General features: G+C 38.1%; 1 protein-coding gene across 4 annotated transcripts in view; it reads left to right on the top strand.

The window, feature by feature from the left end:
- LRBA (LPS responsive beige-like anchor protein) overlaps positions 1-16,272 on the top strand; it is a 571,438-nt gene that overhangs the window by 519,759 nt on the left and 35,407 nt on the right. For 3 of the 4 annotated variants that reach the window (XM_054029329.1, XM_054029331.1, XM_054029330.1), the window contains exons 49-52: positions 3,351-3,440; positions 6,797-6,989; positions 9,786-9,848; positions 14,289-14,444. In XM_054029329.1, coding sequence (XP_053885304.1) covers positions 3,351-3,440; positions 6,797-6,989; positions 9,786-9,848; positions 14,289-14,444 — 502 coding nt within the window. The remainder of the gene's footprint in view (positions 1-3,350; positions 3,441-6,796; positions 6,990-9,785; positions 9,849-14,288; positions 14,445-16,272) is intronic. The other variant, XM_054029332.1, reaches the window with a different exon arrangement.

A 16,272-nucleotide genomic window follows, 5' to 3' on the forward strand; every position in this document is an offset into this window, starting at 1 on the left:
TTCTGGAATGATTTTTGGAGGTAACTAGGGATTATGAAGTGACTCACTGTGCTGAAGAGCTCTCCTAGTTGTAGTTAAAAGGCTGCAGGTGTTTGAAAATAAAACATTTCTTTGCCTTCCCTCACAGTTGTGGAAAAGGAATGCAAGCATTTCTTGTGCTGAAGTCTGTCTGCTACTGCCTTCAGTTTACACATCAGTGCCCACATTTTCTTTCCTCCTTTTTCACTTGTCACAGATCTTCAGAGAACATAGAAATAGGAGAAAAGAGGTCATTTGTGGTGTCAGTGTGTCTATGGCTGCTGTGCTGTGTGTATGGTTATAATATTTCAACAGATCTTGTTCTCCTTGGCTATTTGGTAGGGCATGACTTTAATATTAATGGCTCCATAAACTAACTAACAGGGCTGTTGCACTTTTTGGGTATTTGGAATTTTGTCTTTGGTTGGAGGAGGAAATGTGCCTGACTCAGGATAGGGGAGCTATTTTTTTGTGAACTCCTAATCCATAGATCGGGTCTAGTGTGTGCCAGGTTGTATGAATAGTCCAGAAATTGCCTGGAGTTTGATAGGAGATTTTGGGCCATAGCCTCAGGGAAGTGTTTGTGTGGGGCTGCATGTAGTTTGAGGTCTTCCAGGGCAATGATCCTTGGCAAGGTCACCATCATAATGATCAGCATCTCTGTCCATTCCAACAGGAAACCTTTTGTTTGGAGGTCTGTAGATTAGAAGGATGTAAGTCTGACTTTTGTTTGTTGACATGCAGGTTGAGTGGATATATTCAAATAATGTTTGCAGCTCCTGGAGATCCTCTTCTGCATTTTAAGGCTGGATGGGAAGAGGATGGCTGCCCTGCCAGTGCTCTTTTGTATTATAGGAGTGTGATATCTTAAGTATCCTGAGAGGATTGTGTGGGTCAACAGTGGATATACAGTGTTGTCTAACAGAGTTCCTGTGTTGCTGAGTGAAGGTGGGAGTCTTAACTGCTATGTGGTTTTGACTGGAGAATAGGTGCTTGACCACTGATCTTTCATTGATCAGCACATTTTAAAGGTGTGAATTAGTGCAGTTTTGTTCAGTGTGGTCTTGTGTGTGGTGGCTGTAGGTGGAGTGTTCTGCATTTGTAGTAGATATTTTCTTTTCTTACTTGTTAGTTTCTGTTTCCAGTACTTTGTAGGGGGGTTTTGTGAGTCCTGATGCTGTGCAGGGAGGGTGGTATGTAGTGGCGCCATCCTATAATGGGGATAGCTGTTAAAAGAAGCACCTAGAACATTGGGTGTGACAACACTCTTTCATCCTTCCTCTGGGCATTGCATGTTGATTGTGATGTGGGAAAGGGCAGAACTTGTGTAGGTCTGTTGTGAAACAATGTAAGAGGAAAGTGACAGGCCAGAAGCATCTTATCTATTAGGAAGCCTGCACTGTAACTAGTGCTCACTTCTGGCTAAAAGTCAGAGTACAAAGTTTTGGCTCAAGAACAAATTACTTATTTTGCATTATATCTGAGAGCCTTATCTTTTATAAGGAGTTCATTATTCATATAGGTTCTACAGCTTTGTCCTACATAGTTTCATATGCAAATAATAAACTGCAGCCAAGGATTGCTTAGCACTGCTCCTACCACTTCCTTTCTGGCTCACCTAAGAGAGCTGCTATCCATAAAGGTCTAACTTTTCATTGCAGTTGTGAGTACATTCGAACATAGCACGTCCAACCACTAGAGAGTAGGGACTCTAACTGGCTTAGTATGTTGCAGTGTTTGATCACCAGTTGGCAGATATGTCAATTTGGTTTTGGACTGCGATTATGTTGTGGCTTGATAGTGCCCGTTGGGTCTCGGCATAAGAGTGTGTGTGTGTGTGTGTGTTTGTGTGTTTTTAAAAAGTTGGGGTTTTAAGATATTGAGCTTTAATACGCTTAGGATCAGATTCTGAGACACTTACTCCTTGGGCAGTCCCGATGAAATCATTGCAGCGGGAGCACTCAATGAGTAAGAGTATCAGAATCTGTCCCCATCATATTAGCAACATTTGTTTTAGCTTATTCAAATACATAAAAAAAAATGTATCTTATCAGTAAGGTCAAATGTTTTGGAATGGCACATTTCTTATCTATAAGGATGACTGTCTAATTAAACCTCAAATCTTCAGCGAGAACTTCAGATAGCGTTTATTTTTTGCTTTTGTTGTTTCTACACTGAGCAATGTCATCTCTCTGAGTAGTAATTTATTCTTATCTGAAATGAATGAGCTAGTGAAAATTCACTGTAGGTGTTATCACACCACAGAAATATTAACCAGTGGTTAAAAATACAAAGTGCCAGGTAAGCCATAGAAGCATTAAGGGCCTTTTCTGTGGAAGTCAGTCAGGGTTCTTTGTGTGAAGCAACTAGAAAATAGAGGCCTTGAAGTGGATAAACATAATGGCCTAAACATTCAAAGGTGACTATTGTTATGGGTGCTTCGATTTTGGGGCACTCTGTTTGGATCACTGTAAGGGGCCTGATGTTTCAGAGGATGGGTGCGTCTGAAAATCAGGCTTTAAGGTTTTTCAAAATCTCTTAATCTCTTTTAGACCAATAGTGCAAACACAGAAAATCTAGATGGACAGACATAGGCAGGCGGTAAAGGGTTCTTGCATCTCAAAATGTTAACTTAAAAGAATAGCAATAGAATAAGGTTACATTTCCTTTGACTGTTTCAAGTGATTAGGTATCTAGAGAGAGATTCTGGCAATTTAAATAAAATATTTCTTGATGAATGTATATGGTAGAACTTATTTAAAGTTTGTGCTGTTTTTTTGTCTTCCAGTTCTATCTCCTCCTACATTCTTATTGGTTGTTAGTAGTATAATGCACCCTACAATTAATTTGTCTTCCTTTTTTATAAAAATATATTGAAAAAATACATGCTATGTTACCCTTTTTTGTTGTCTTAATTATTGACATGAAACTGGATGCTTGAAGTTAAACAAAAAGTTGGAGGCTTTCTTAGTACCTGTAAAAGATTAGCTTTTGTTCCTGAAGTATGACGTAAGAAGGATAAGCCAGTGTTAGAAAGGAGAAATGGAGCCAATAAGGAGGGTTACTGATTATAATAGCCAGTTTCTGTTTAATATCACTGAGCAGGATGAGATTTTGCAGCATTTCTCATGGAAATAGCATCCACAGTACTAAAATGATTACCTCATTCTCAGTACCAGTGCCAAGCACTTAGCCCCACAGTGAACACACGGGGTTGATTTTCAACATGAAACAAGCCAGAAGTGTGGAATGACATTTTCAGGTGACAGTTATGGTTCTATTGCCTGTAATTAGCACCTCTTAACATGCAAACCTGCCTGTGCCTTTTCCAGGCTGTTGAAGCTCAAATACGAAGTTTTGGACAGACCCCTTCCCAACTACTCATAGAGCCACATCCTCCAAGAAGTTCTGCCATGCAGGTGGTATGTATCATATTAACTCTTTGTGACCCATTCACTTGTATTCTTTTCTGCACTGTTGCTTTAAATGTTCAGATTTTTTTCTTTTTGGGTGTGTGTGGGTGGGGGGAAGGGGGGAATTTAAGATTCTGTGCATTGAATTATAAGCACAACTGTCAGTCATTGCTATTGTACGCAATACTTGACTATTAATTCACTGATTGCTAAGAAGGTTATGCCAATTGACAGTACAGAAACTTATCAGTGTTACCTAAAAACACTTTGTCAGTGTAATTTGCTAAGGTCTTAGAACTCGTAGATCCAAATGTTTCAGCATTTCAAGCCTAATCCTGTGAGATTATACTGAGGTGCCGAGCATCCACAACTCCCTTTGAATATCAGTGGAGATGAGGGGTCTCAGAACCTCTCAGATTGCATTCAGCACCTTATAGGATCTGGCTCTTAGTGTCTGCGGCCCCTATGCTTCTCTTCTTTTCTCTGAATGGAAGGGAGCTTGTACCAGCGGAGTCAGGTTAAATGTTATGGGGATGACAAGAGCCCCCAGAAGTTGAACCCTGTGTAGAAGATTTAGGGGTGGGGAGCGGGAAGGACTGGAAGCCATTATGCTCTATCATGTAGACCAACTCCTGAGGTGGATGCCAGGTGCTGGTACTTGAGGAAGGGGGTACCTGGAAATATACATCTCCTTGGGTATCTGTGCTGGTGGGAGCCAGTTAGACTGGAAACAAGGGAATATACCCAGCCTTAGAAAGATTCCCTAAAAGCTCTGGATTTAGGAGGTGGAGTCCCTAATCTTTCCCCCAGGCATAATCTTTCCCCTTAAAAACTAGTAATTCTTGAGCTGAAACTTGCATAGTGAATAATTTGTTTTAATATGTTTTGCAGTAACACTAGGATGATAACATCCAGGCACTGAGTATTAACATGCTTTCTATTTTACCTCTACTTATTTGTAAATATAATTTTATTAATACAATTATTTTTTATTACTTTCCATTTTATGCCATATGCAGCCCCAGGGTCTAAAATAACTTCATCTGTATCATCATAGAATTCAGAACTAAGTGTGTTAAATTATATTGTGACAGAATGAACCAAACATTCTATTAATTCATGAGTCTCAATATGTTACATTCCCTTAATAGTCAAAGATGGTCGATGGTTTTTAAAAATAAGTGTAAACAAGGAAATTCTATCTTTTAGGGTCTGTGAAACTTATGTTATTAGGGTTAAAAATGTTCCTGAACAGAAAGAGTTTTTGAATGAAATACACAAACCCCCCTAAAATTTATATATCATTACTTACACACCATGTACAAAAGGAGCCTAACAGACCTTAAACTTCTTATTCATGAACTACCAGCCTGTGTCTATTGACTTCCTTGTCACTGACTCACAGGTTTAGCTGAATAAATTTGATGTGGTACCAAGCAGTTTCTGTAATAAGGACTGTACAGTTTCATCAGAGTATAGTATGTGATGTCCCTAGTAAATATTGGGCATTTAATGAAAGGAGTTACATTTAATGAAGTTAATTATATCTAACTTCTGAAGCTTTACATATAGAAACTAAGTTGTGGTTCACATTCTTACCACATTTACCATCTCCTTTGGTTATTAACATATAATTTTACAAACTGTTATTCTAATAATTTAAAAAACAGTGTAAGGCTTCCATGAGGGGAAAAAATTGGGATTACAGTGTATTATATGGGGAGGAGGGGCTTTTTTCCATCACACATAAGAATGCTTTATCATTGTAATCACTGTACTATTCACTAAAGTTTCAGTGTTTTTTTTTCTGTGTGTGAATACAGCAGAAATTAAAGCCACCATGTGCTGTTAAGTGCACAAGCCATAATATACACCAGGTGTAGTAATTAGCAGTCACACGAAGGCTGCCTATATGTCTGGTTTTGCTGCTGTTGCTGTATCCCCCTGTGTTTTCACACCATCAGATAGCTGGATTTAATTGAGGCCACATCAGATGAGGCATTACTGACACCTTTAATTGAATGAGCATCCAGGGAGGATTAACTCATAATATTGATTGGCTTTTAGCCACTTGTTCAGAAGGGTGTCTGGGTAGCTTATTAGTTGCTTTTATTTACACCTTTATGCAAAGACTAAATAGGAATTCAGAGTGCAATATGTTTTTCAAAGTACTCTTAATAACTTTTTTAAAAGGCGTGATAATAAAAATGCAAATATATTTAATTTCTTGTATTAGTTCTGTATAAATATATATTAAATGTATGCACTTACATACACATTTATATATGCATATATGTACTGGAACATTGCAGGTAGAAAACAGCCAAGTGTACTGATCAGTATATTTTTATAAAGATATTAATTTAGTTATTGGGAAGAAATACTAAAGGAATATGGATAAGATTGGACAGTACAATAATAACTCTGTCATCATAGCTTTTACTTATTTTGGTGCACCATATATTAGTGAAAACAAACTTGTTAAGTTCTGTTACTTTCTCAGTTCGATAACTGTTTAACATGCAAATCACATGGATTTACCAAATTTATGAAAATCAATATTTGATTTTAACATTTTCAGTGATCTTGGAGGTCTTAGTTATAAACTTTCTAATTAATTACATTGAAAACAAAACTATTATATTTGGACTAGGGAGAATCTAGATTTATTTCCTCTCTTTGGCTTTTGTAGGAAGCAAAGGTATTTGCAACATAATGGGGTGATGTCTGTGTAATTCTGTCCACTTTATAAATGTTTCCTTTATAATTATGTTTAATTATGTTTTGCTTAAAAACACAGTTATATTGTCTGTGTATTGCTTAAGTCTTATTTCTGTACAACATAAATACACACATTGCATGCATTTACTGTATGCACATATATTTTATTTATGTTTGCTTTTTTTTTTTTTTTTTTTTTTCATTTGGCTTGTCAAAATCTTAGTCTGCCAACTAAATGGAGCCTCTGATAGTCTCTGGGAGCAGGAATTGCTCACTTTCTTGGTTATGGCCTTCTCTGAAATTGCTTTCCTTGATGTGCTACCTTTGTTGATATGGAAGATAATGCATTTGCCAGAGACAGGCAATTGGAAACTTTTTAATGGAACCTGCAGCAAACATTAACTTTAGATCTTTTCCTTTTCTGCAGTGCTGCTACCTTAATAGCATACATGAAGGATGTCCACTCAAAATAGTTGTTTCCACTAGCCTGTTTACTGCTACTTCATTTACTTTTACTTGCAGCTGCTATTGGTTCTTGCTTATTTTAATTCAGTCTTACTTCTCTTGTTCTGTCCTGTCTTTCTTTCCCCCTCCCTATCTTTTCTTTTCCCATGTGTTTGGGTTCTTGTTTGCCCACTCAACAGTATCTCCTCCTGCAGAGTCCATTGATGTTCACAGACCAAGCTCAACAGGATGTTATCATGGTCCTAAAGTTCCCATCCAACTCCCCTGTCGCTCATGTAGCAGCCAACACCCAGTCTGGTCTGGCAACTCCTGCTGTGATCACAGTCACTGCTAACAGGCTATTTGCTGTGAACAAGTGGCATAACCTTCCTGGTAAGTAAAGAAATTTTAGCATTAGAAACTTCCACCACCACCAAGTGGTATTTTTCAGTTGGCTTTGTTTCAAAATCGGCAGTAGAAATATTTTAAATTTCTGTTTGCAAATGCGAATCCAGTCCATTGGTACATTGTACTCATTGCAGTTAGACAAAGATGACCTTTCTAAAGTACAGCTGAACACTACAATTCAAGTTCTGCTAAGCAGCAAGTTATTCAGGAGAAAGAGTTATTTACCAAAGCCATTGGGCAATATCCAAGAAAACATAAGCAACAGGTCACCACTTTATTGTCATCATAAACATTTGCAAGCATCCAGTAGGCTAAATATATTCCTAACAGTTACTCAGCACAAAGGACCTGTAAAGCACAAGGCAGTGCTGTCCAGTACCTAAGGAACATGGCTTCCAGCTCTCATTTGTTCCTGATGAGATTTTTGTCCATCTTGGACCTCCTTTTCAGCCCATATTATGGACAGATTATGGAAGTAGGAACCTCTCTAATGTCTGGGAGGTATTGCTGCCACAGAAGCATTCACAACTTCCTGAGCTGGTTATGAAGACCACAACCAGAAATCAAAACTGAAAATATTTAGAATGCCCACATCCCCTGCAACTTGGACACCCAAAAAATCCAAAATTCTAGACACTTGAAAGTCTTTGTCAATTAAAAAAAGAAACAACATATCCATAAACATAACCACTCATCTTAATGATCCTTTTTGTAGTTTGTTGGACATTAACATATAGCTAGTTTTGTTTTGAATTCCTTTATTTTCTAATCCTTGAGGGGGACCCATCCTCTAGTCCATAATTACAGCAGCCTCAAGCCAGAGCCACAAAAAGCAATTCATTTCTCCTGGCACTGCAGTAAATTATTAGCTGGTCAGAGGGTTTCTATGAAGAAAAATATAGCTTCTTCCCAAATAGTTTAAATAGAGGACAATCTTTTAATGTTTGGACCAGGCTAATGTCTACATCACTGATTTTCTGCAAGGAAATTTGGACCCACATCCCTTTGATTACATTTTGAAAAAAGCCAGATGACCCCAATGCTCTTTTCCAGCTGTTGTAAATCACTGACCAACAATGTCCAAGTGGAAAACTCTTGACCTTATTCCAGCACCATTTCACACACCAAAGAAGCTCTAAAAAAACCTAAAACAAAATATGTTGTCTATATAGCTGACAAAGACGTGACTGAAAACTGTGGATAATACTCTCAGCATTTGGATGGAAAGAATATGACAACCGCCTCCCATACTACTATATGACCTTAAACATACTTTCAATAGTCAATGGATTAAAAATCTCTACAAGAATGCATAAAATTCAACAGTCATGTACAGGAAAAAATATCTGGTGGATGTTCTAAAATTATAGGCGTTGCTTTGGCTTCTCCATAGGCATACTAGTTGGTGATCTATTTACCAGCAACAAATGCCTACAGACAGCTACCTCCATATTCTGTTCTCTAGAAACGGCAGCACAGTAAGACAGGTTTCTGAGCCACCGTCATTGTATACACCGTCGGGCACTTCAAAAGTGTTCTCTCTGTGCAGAGAGCCGGAGAAAAATCTACACTTCAAAAACTCATTTGAGAGCTAGTACACTGACCACTACTGCCAGGTTATTGTGAAATGTCACATTTGAGGGAGCCGGATATGTCTTCCTGGAATGGGAAGGAGCTGAAGTTAGCCTTGGCTGTCGTAACCTTCAAATCCAGTAGTAAAATTGGGCTTTGCATAGGTGTAGGAGGCCAGTACTACAACTATTCCATATCTCCCACTGTGATCATAGCACTGTCCACAGGGAATACTTGCACTATGAGTCGTCATGACAAACCATGTTTAGTTGGCAAGTAATCGCTTGTCACTGACTACTATTTAAGATCCCACACCTGCCTCACTCAACCAATCTGGTGGCTTTATCAACCAGTTTATGACATCAGTGTCCAACAAAGCACATCTATACAGGGCTGGAACTGGCACTGTTTCATAAAATATTAATGTTTCATTGCAGCACTGCTGTTGAGTTTCATTTAAACTATGAAATCAATCTGATGATATTAAGTTTTATAATAAAACTATGCTTTGCAAGGTAATTGGAGAAATGAGAGATGTTACACCTATGATTTATCTATTATATTAGCTTCCTCTTCCAAGAGGGGTTTGGGGTTTTTAACTGAGCTGTGGAAAACTAATGTTGAAGTAAAATCCAGAAGGTAAATATTCCAGAGACATGCCAGGTGCTTGGACATTTAGACAAAATGTTGGTCTGCAGAATTATTTATTTAGTTTTATTAAAACTTGCAAATAAATGTTTTTCAATGATAGATGAAACATTAAATATTATGTCACTTGGAGATTTCTGTCTCCATCACAAACTGAAATTTTCTGAAAGGTCCGTTATGCTTTGCTGTTCAAAGCAACCCTTTGAAAAGGGGGGAAAATAGTATTTGCTACAGTCAGCAGATGGTTGTCACATTTTGTTTTCAGTGCTCTTTACCACTTAATTTTGTTTTGTTGTGACATGAGAGGTTGCCAGTAAAGCATCTGCTATCGCTTATGGCTCGGGATCTGAGCCATTGATGAAGGCACATATTCAGGATAGCACTAATCTAAAATAAATGTTTAATAAGCAGCCCATGAAAGCGCCTGGAATTTTTTTTATTCAATCAAGAAAGAAACTTGAATGGTTAAACAGTTGCATATAGGATTTGATTTATCATTTTTATGTGGCTCAACATATGAAAATAATGCTGACTTTTAAAATCTTCTTTCCTGAATTTCAGCTCATCAAGGTGCTGTACAGGACCAGCCATACCAGCTGCCAGTGGAAATCGATCCTCTCATAGGTCTGTCACTTTCTTCTCTCTTTGCGATTCATTAAGCTCTGTATGGTGGCCCTGAAGTGTAGATTACGGTTGTTTTTCACTTGCTGGTTGCTGGGAATGGAATTTTCCTGATAAACCATTTGCATGCAAATTGGAATGCAATGAGCTGTGGCTATGCTGGTATTTCATCAACTCCCCCTCGTTGGTTTGCCTAATTTGAACAGGCCTAGGACGCGTGTCAGTGAAAATTAATATGGATGCTGTAATAATGTGTGATTGAGAATGTGCATGAAGTACTGTCAGGATAATATTGGATCTTTTCATCACTCAGACTTGTTGATGAGCAGGAGCGAGGCACGTTATGATGAATTGGTGCACTGGTAATGTGATGGAGCTCCTTTGCCGAGGAAATTTTCATAATACCAGTGGGGTTCTTAACAGCACTGTGTTGTAAAAAATAAAACTGTGGTGCCAGGGTTTCATCGTTAAAGGAGATCAATCCTTTCTTCATAGACCTGCTGTTCACGCTGAGGGGATTAATGCGTAATTGCAAAGCGGTTCCAAAGTTGAAATCTATTGCTCCGCCAGTTTTAGTGTTAAGATATTAGTATTCATTTTTCTAGGGCACTACAGTCTTTTGGATCACCATCAGTGGTTAAGTGTGTGTGTCTGTGTTTTTAAGGGGAGAGAAAAGAGTCTCACTTTCATTTAAATGAATCTTTATAATAAATGATTAGTTTATTATAGTCGTGCTTTTCATATTAGCATAGTTGGTTCAGTTGTTCATACTATAAACCCTTATTTTTGGGTGGGAGGATTACAATTTGGCTCTAATTCAGCACGATTTGTAACTTGGCACATGATCACATGATAATTCTGCCTTGGAGGCACTTTAAAAACAAAACAAATTTGAAAAGAAATATTCCCTCATTTTTAATTTGAGAGGTTAATAAATAAATAATTTTTTCTTTTTTTTTTAAGCCTCATAATTTCTCTGTTTTTTAAACTGACAATTTCAGGCTGATAGTTTATTGAATGAAAACGTGAACTGACCAATTATAATTCCATTTAAAAACCAAGACTGTTTACTTATTTTTAAATTATTTTTTTGCCTGACTCTCCGCTATCACGTGCATGGTAGCGTGGTATGATTTGTCTATCAAATAGTTAACTACTTTTAAAAATTAATATGCACAGGAAATGATTCACAGGAAGTGCACATTGACCATTCCCTAATTTTTATTTATGAATTTATAATTTTTATGTATTAATTTATAAATGCCATTGTTTCTCAAAGTAATATAGGTCTTTCCATAGAGCATTTCTAGAGGTTGTTACTTAGTGGACCCAGCTGAGATCAAGGCCCCATTGTGTTAGGTACTGTACAACCAAACAATAAGCAACAGTCCCTGCTCTCAATTGCTTACAATAAGAGCATACAAGACCTCAAAGGTTAGGAAGTGTTATCATCATTTTACAAATGGGGAGCCAAGGCACAAAGAGATTAAAGGCCTGATCCAAATCCTTGTGAAGTCAATGGGAGCCTTTAAATGACTTTCTGTAGTCTGTGGCAGAAATGAACCCAGATCTCCTGAATCTGTTTAGTGCCTAAACTACAAGACCATGCTTTATCTCTTCTCAAACGGATCTTCTACAAATCCTCAGATGTGTGAATTTGTAACACCTGTAGTGTCCTATACTCAAATGTGTAATCTCTTATACCTCACTTTTGGCAGGACTTGTAGTAGTGGTTTATAATTTATAACTTTAATCACTTGGGCTGAAATTTTCTGTCCCAGGTGTCTGTCTAAAGTTGAGTTATTTTAGATGACTTCAGCCTAAACAGTTCAGCAGTTTCCAATGAGGAGGCTAGTGAAAAATATATTGTTTTGCCCAGGTTAAAAAATTCTGATGAGCTTTTCACTGAAAAGCTCTATTACCCCAGTGCTTTGGAGCAAGAGCTTGAAATTTGGCAAGGGGATGGCCTTTTGCCATCCATGTGCCATTTGCTGTCCACATGAATATCTGCACAAATTTGGCCAAGTGAAATGCCTTTGAAAAATCACAGATTGTACATGCTCCTTAGAGACTTCTTAGATTTTAGCAGCTAAATCCCCCCGTCCCAAAATCTGTCTGCAGTGAGCATGCTCCAGCACTAGGATTTTCCCTGCATTCGCAGGTTTGGGCTGCTGCAGGCCAAGCCGAAGTTAGATCCAGGCACCTGAACTGAGAACAGGGAGCCTGTCTTTCTTGTGCTTTCAGTAGCTCCCCTGCTGGGTCCAGGCAACATGAAGGAGGAAGCTGCCAATTCAAATGCAGAGGGAGCAAGAGCCAGACTTGCAGGCGGATGCAGGAGAGGGAGTAGATTGGGATGTGGCATCGGGGGGAGCACTGAGTTTGGACAAAGATCCCATGGAGAGAAACTGGGACTGGGGTCCTGTGTGGATGGGAACGTAGATGAGAGAAAGGGCAGTTGGAGGTCAGGGTGGGGAAGAGACACAGGCAGGATGAGAAGCTGGGACAGAGAGAACTGGGACAGCCTGGGCAAGATGGCTGGGGTTAAGGAGTGTGGGTTTAGGGGAGATTGGGACAGAGAGTCCAGAGAAGTGAGATTTGGACATGCTGGGCAAGGAGACTGAAACTGGGATGAGAGCCTGGGGAGTAGAGACTGGGGTTAGTAGGAGAGGAGAATGAGCCTGGGATAAGGAGCCAGGAGTCAGGAAGAGGCAGGACTGTGTGCTCTGGACTGGAACTCAAGTTCCTGAGTCTCACCATTCCTCTGCTGTCAGCAGGTATCTATGAAACCCACTGGCAAAATGTGTCTCCTCCCCTTCTAGTGCTGGTCCACATAAAGGATCATAACCTATAGTTGCTTTCAGTTACTCAGTTAGCTTAAGTGGCAGAAATCTATGTGGTGGATCTAATGGTTCCAACCCTGCTGATGACCCATGTGGGTGTCAATATGATGCCACAAGATGGAATTTCTGTTTATTCAGTTTGCTTTTTTAAAAACCTAGGAAAATACACACAAACTACATCACAATAACATTATTAAGGTTGCAAAGTCAAACACTCAAAGATTAGAAAATGCCAGAATTCAGGTAACCTGGGCAGCCCTTGTGTATGAGCATTATGATATATGCCTTGAAGGATGTTCTGACGACTAATTAGTTAATATTTGTATAGTGCTCAAAATGTAAAGTTCTATACAAATGCTAGTGATTACTGCCAATGTTTGTTTGTTTATTTTCATTTTAATTGTTGTGTGGAGGTGCAATCGGTGCTTGGGTAGATACAATCAATCTATTTATATGATTTTGAAATCATAGTGTTGGCTTCTACATGGGAGCCACTGTGTAACATTGTGCCACATGTACTGTATTACTATGGCACTACTTTTTTTCTCTGTTAGGCAGACATTTTTGATTAGCCATTATATTTTTCTGTATTCGTACTTCTGTAACTATTTGCTTTTATATTTTCCAGTTGCAGTTTACTTAAAGAAGGGTTTACTTGTATCTTTGATACGTATTACAAGAAATTGCTATTATTGTAATACCTCAAAGTATATTGGGCATTGTACAGTACATCTAGAAAGACATGTTTCCTGCAACAAAGGTCATGGTGGATAATCAGCGAGGCATGCGCTTCCAATGTGACATTGTGGCCAAAAGAGCTAATGGGATCCTGGGATGCATAAATTTGGGAATCTTGAGTAGGAAAAGAGAGGCTATTTTACCTCTATATTTGGCACTGGTGAGACTGCTGCTGGAATGCTGTGTACAGTTCTGGTGCCCACAATTCAAGAAGGATGTTGATAAATTGGAGATGGTTCAGAGAAGAGCCACAAAAGTGATTAAAGGATTAGAAAACATGCCTTATAGTGATAGTCTTAAAGATCTCAGTCTGTTTAGCTTAACAAGGAGAATGTTATGGGGTGACTTAATTACTGTCTATAACTATCTACGTAGGCAACAAATATTTAATAATGGGCTCTTCAGTCTAGCAAAGAAAGATATGATCCAATGACTGTAAACTGAAGCTAAACAAATGCAGATTGGAAATAAGGTATGCATTTATAACAGTGAGAGTAGTTAACCATTGGAACAATTTGTCAGAGGTCATGGTGGATTCTCCATCACTGACAATTTTTAAATCAAGATTGAGTTGTTTTTCTAAAGAAGTGCTCTAGGAATTATTTTGGGGGGCAGTTCTGTGGCCAATATTATACAGGAAGTTGGACTAGATGATTACCTTGGTGCCTTCTGACCTTGTACAATTAGATATCAAACAAGATGCAAGGAGTATGGGTAACAAAAGGAGATGGAGAGAGGTCGGGGAGGGGCAGCAGTAAAATTAGTTTAGATACATGCATATCAATTTGCAAAGGTGTTAGAATTCAACAAACATAGATGCTAACAATGATGCTCCATGTCTCTTCTTGCACATTCTTCTCTTTAGCCAGCAATACAAGTATGCACAGGAGACAAATCACTGACCTGTTAGACCAAAGCATTCAGGTCCATTCCCAGTGTTTTGTCATCACCTCTGACAATCGTTATATCCTGGTTTGTGGCTTTTGGGACAAGAGTTTCCGGGTCTATTCTACTGATACAGGTTAGTGGAATCTTAACTAATGGAAAAACCTAGAAAGTACGCATGTGTTTGAGGTGGAGAGCATGGTACTGTTATCCATTCACTACTACCCTGAAACATATTTGGGGGGATGAGAATATATTTCTTCTTCAAAGAATGGCAGGAATTGTTATTAAATTCCTTCCACTCCATTCTGCATAGAATGCTATCAGGAGCAGAAGTAGCTGACTATTGCTTTGTGCATATTCATTTGTTTCTGAACACCTACAGGAAACACTGAGCTTAATTCTACAGGTTCACAAGAAAACCAAACTACTGAGTTTGTTTAAAGCTTTGCATATTAGGGGAATTAATTGTTTCTTGAGTGCTTACCTGAATGAAATTCTGTTCTGCTTTATATATAATTGAGAAAAATATTTTAAGAAACACAGCAGAGCCCATTTGAAATAATACCGAAGTGTATAAGTGCAGTCACACAGTGAAGCTGTTGGAGAAAAGCAAACCTCTCAAATTCTGAGGGTCTCAAAAGGTGCAATACAAAGATAGAAATGGAGCCATTAAAAAGAATGAAGAATGAATCCTCTCACACAATGTAAATTGGCCAATATGCAGGACCTCAGTTCTGTGGAAATGTGTGATCCCTGCAGACTGACAGTTACATCCATGTCTTGCTATGTTGAAGACAATCATGGAGGATAAGAATCATGGAGGTACAGAAAAAATATGCATGTTTTTCTTCCCATTCATTGCCTTAGAATAGGAATAGCAATCTCACTGAAGGGCACTTCCTTTGGATTAATGACCAGTTGGGTTAATATGTCTGGGACATCAACCCTTCCAGCAGGTTATTATCCTATATGTTCTTCATCGTTACTGAAATAGATTTGTTAATAATGTGTTTCACATTTACCAAACCAAAATATTTTATAAAACAACAGAACAGTTGGACTGGACCCCCAGCATACTTTGGAGGTGGGGCATTCGTCATTTGTGCAATTTAATACACGACTGCTACTGTAAATGAGTAGTTTACTGTATGTTGGCTGACGTCAATCCTTTACAGAGAACCTTCAGTTTAACAGTTCAGTCCTTCTCTTTAGTGAAAGTCAGAAATGTGGTTTTAAAGAGATCTTCAGAGAAAATAACTAGGTATGGTAAATATTCCACACAATTTCTTGCCTTACATTCAAAATATATTGACTAATGTGTTCTTAATTTTTTAATTGTTGAAAAGTGAGCACATGTTTACTTTTAAGGCTAACTGACTTCAGTGTCATGATGAGAAACTAATATTATTTTGGTAACTCATCTCCAAATGGCTTGTTAAATAAGTCGTTGCAACTGTATTTAAGTCATAATCAGAGATTACTAGTTAACTTAATTCTGACATAATTGATTCTGATATGATTAAAAGCAAATTACTTATGCTTGCCAAGAAAGTTGTAAAACACCAGAAAGTTTTATCTATATTTCTTCAATTTGTTAATATCCAGCACACAAACAAAATCTGGCTGTAGTGTAATTTAAATAAATTCAGTTACAAGGTTTTTTTAATATTAAAACAAAAGTATAGCAGTCAAATACCTTTTCTGAGCTTGGCGAAGCAGCAAGGGAAAAAGATGTGATCAGTAATGTATAATGGCAAGCTATCACAAGTGTTGAATTCAATTATATTTTAGCACTTAAATAAAAAAAGAACCTTTTTCTTATTAGATTTCAGGGGGTTTTGTAACAGGAAATACTTTTAACGTAAATCATGCTTTCTGGTTACAGCTAGTATAGCGGAGGTACAATAAAACTTTCCTCCAGTGGTGAGAATTATTTTCAGACAGTCTTTTAGATGCAGTAG

The sequence above is a fragment of the Malaclemys terrapin genome, chromosome 5 (assembly GCF_027887155.1).
Source record: "Malaclemys terrapin pileata isolate rMalTer1 chromosome 5, rMalTer1.hap1, whole genome shotgun sequence".
NCBI classification, from domain to species: domain Eukaryota; kingdom Metazoa; phylum Chordata; order Testudines; family Emydidae; genus Malaclemys; species Malaclemys terrapin.